The sequence below is a fragment of the Austrofundulus limnaeus genome, unplaced genomic scaffold, assembly GCF_001266775.1.
Source record: "Austrofundulus limnaeus strain Quisiro unplaced genomic scaffold, Austrofundulus_limnaeus-1.0 Scaffold275, whole genome shotgun sequence".
NCBI classification, from domain to species: Eukaryota; Metazoa; Chordata; class Actinopteri; order Cyprinodontiformes; family Rivulidae; genus Austrofundulus; species Austrofundulus limnaeus.
In genome coordinates, this window is record NW_013952677.1 from 196,459 (window position 1) to 198,501 (window position 2,043).

A 2,043-nucleotide genomic window follows, 5' to 3' on the forward strand; every position below is an offset into this window, starting at 1 on the left:
GGTCAGGAAGGTGCACACGGGTCAGGAAGGTGTACACGGGTCAGGAAGGTGTACACGGGTCAGGCAGGTGTACACGGGTCAGGAAGGTGTACACGGGTCAGGCAGGTGTACACGGGTCAGGAAGGTGTACACGGGTCAGGCAGGTGTACACAGGTCAGGCAGGTGTACAGATAAACACATGTGTGAGTTTATATTAAAGCTCAGAGAACCTGAAGGGAAACACGGTGCTGATGAGACTCGAGGTGATAAAAGCTGCAKTTAGTAAATTAAABCTGACTCCTCCCACTTTATTCAATAATAGATTTAAGGTGGTACTCACAACTGGACCAGGAGGACCCTGGGGCCCCTCTCCGCCCTTCAGACCTGGTGGGCCCTGAAGTGACAACAGAAAAAAAAACTTAGACAGATTCATTAAAAGATGTGCAGATTTGCTTCAGCTGGAACGGTTTTCATTTCAGCTCAGTATGTGTAACGATCAGAGGRGTGCAGTAACAAAGTACTTTTACTTTTGAGGATTTCTAATTTTATCAACTTTTACTTTTTTGTTATAATCAAAACATAAAAATGAAACGTTTACTTCTTTACTGTAAAATGTAACACCTCTACACGCTACAGATTTAAATATAACCCAAGTTGTATACACTCTAAAAATGAAGGGTTGTATTTACTTAACTGAGTTTAAAATTTTTAACCAATTTACTCAATTTATTTAAAAAGTGTAAATTGTTCAGTTTGCTCACCTGGGTTTAGTGGAACCAGTTGAYATAACTTGACTCAGTWAAAGTACTTACWTACTTACTTACTTACTTTCTCGATTAACGTGAGCAGCTTTTTTACTTTCACTGCAGTTCTTTTCTTATCRGTGAAAATAATTTTTACCGAAGTTATTTTCTGTTTCTGTCTGGGCCGTGTCGCACTGCAAAGTTTTAGATGATTTTTGCTAATTTATGAAACTCTTGTCCAAAACTGAAACTGTCCACAGTGAAGACAGAATTAAATAAATCCACTGTTAGCCTCATTAAACATGTACSCTAATACTAATGATTAGATTGAACACATAATGAGTCATTTATTCACAACAAAATGTTCGTAAGTTGGCAGAAGTTATCTAAAGGCCCTGTCACTGGAACGATTTAGACCAGTGGTTCCCAAACTTTTTATCTTCTGACCCANGGTGTACACAGGTCAGGAAGGTGTACAGGGTCAGGCAGGTGTACACGGGTCAGGCAGGTGTACACGGGTCAGGCAGGTGTACACGTGTCAGGCAGGTGTACACGTGTCAGGCAGGTGTACACAGGTCAGGCAGGTGTACAAGGTCAGGCAGGTGTACAGGGTCAGGCAGGTGTACACAGGTCAGGCAGGTGTACAGGGTCAGGCAGGTGTACACAGGTCAGGCAGGTGTACACGGGTCAGGCAGGTGTACACGGGTCAGGCAGGTGTACACGTGTCAGGCAGGTGTACAGGGTCAGGCAGGTGTACAAGGTCAGGCAGGTGTACACGGGTCAGGCAGGTGTACAAGGTCAGGCAGGTGTACAAGGTCAGGCAGGTGTACAAGGTCAGGCAGGTGTACACAGGTCAGGCAGGTGTACAAGGTCAGGCAGGTGTACACGGGTCAGGCAGGTGTACAAGGTCAGGCAGGTGTACAAGGTCAGGCAGGTGTACACAGGTCAGGCAGGTGTACACGGGGCAGGCAGGTGTACAAAGTCAGGCAGGTGTACACGGGTCAGGCAGGTGTACAAGGTCAGGCAAGTGTACATGGGTCAGGCAGGTGTACACGGGTCAGGCAGGTGTACACGGGTCAGGCAGGTGTACACGGGTCAGGCAGGTGTACACAGATCAGGAAGGTGTACACGGGTCAGGCAGGTGTACACGGGTCAGGAAGGTGTACACGGGTCAGGCAGGTGTACACGGGTCAGGCAGGTGTACACGGGCCAGGAAGGTGTACACGGGTCAGGAAGGTGTACATGGGTCAGGAAGGTGTACACAGATCAGGCAGGTGTACACAGATCAGGCAGGTGTACACAGATCAGGCAGGTGTACACA

The 2,043-nt window shown here is 47.2% G+C and overlaps 1 protein-coding gene across 1 annotated transcript in view; it reads right to left on the reverse strand.

The window, feature by feature from the left end:
• Positions 1–2,043, reverse strand: part of col11a1a (collagen, type XI, alpha 1a) — a gene marked incomplete in the record, with an annotated part of 84,935 nt that overhangs the window by 27,461 nt on the left and 55,431 nt on the right. Inside the window, 1 exon segment of the mRNA XM_014021010.1 lies at positions 320–373. Within this exon segment, the coding sequence (XP_013876464.1) occupies positions 320–373 (54 nt within the window).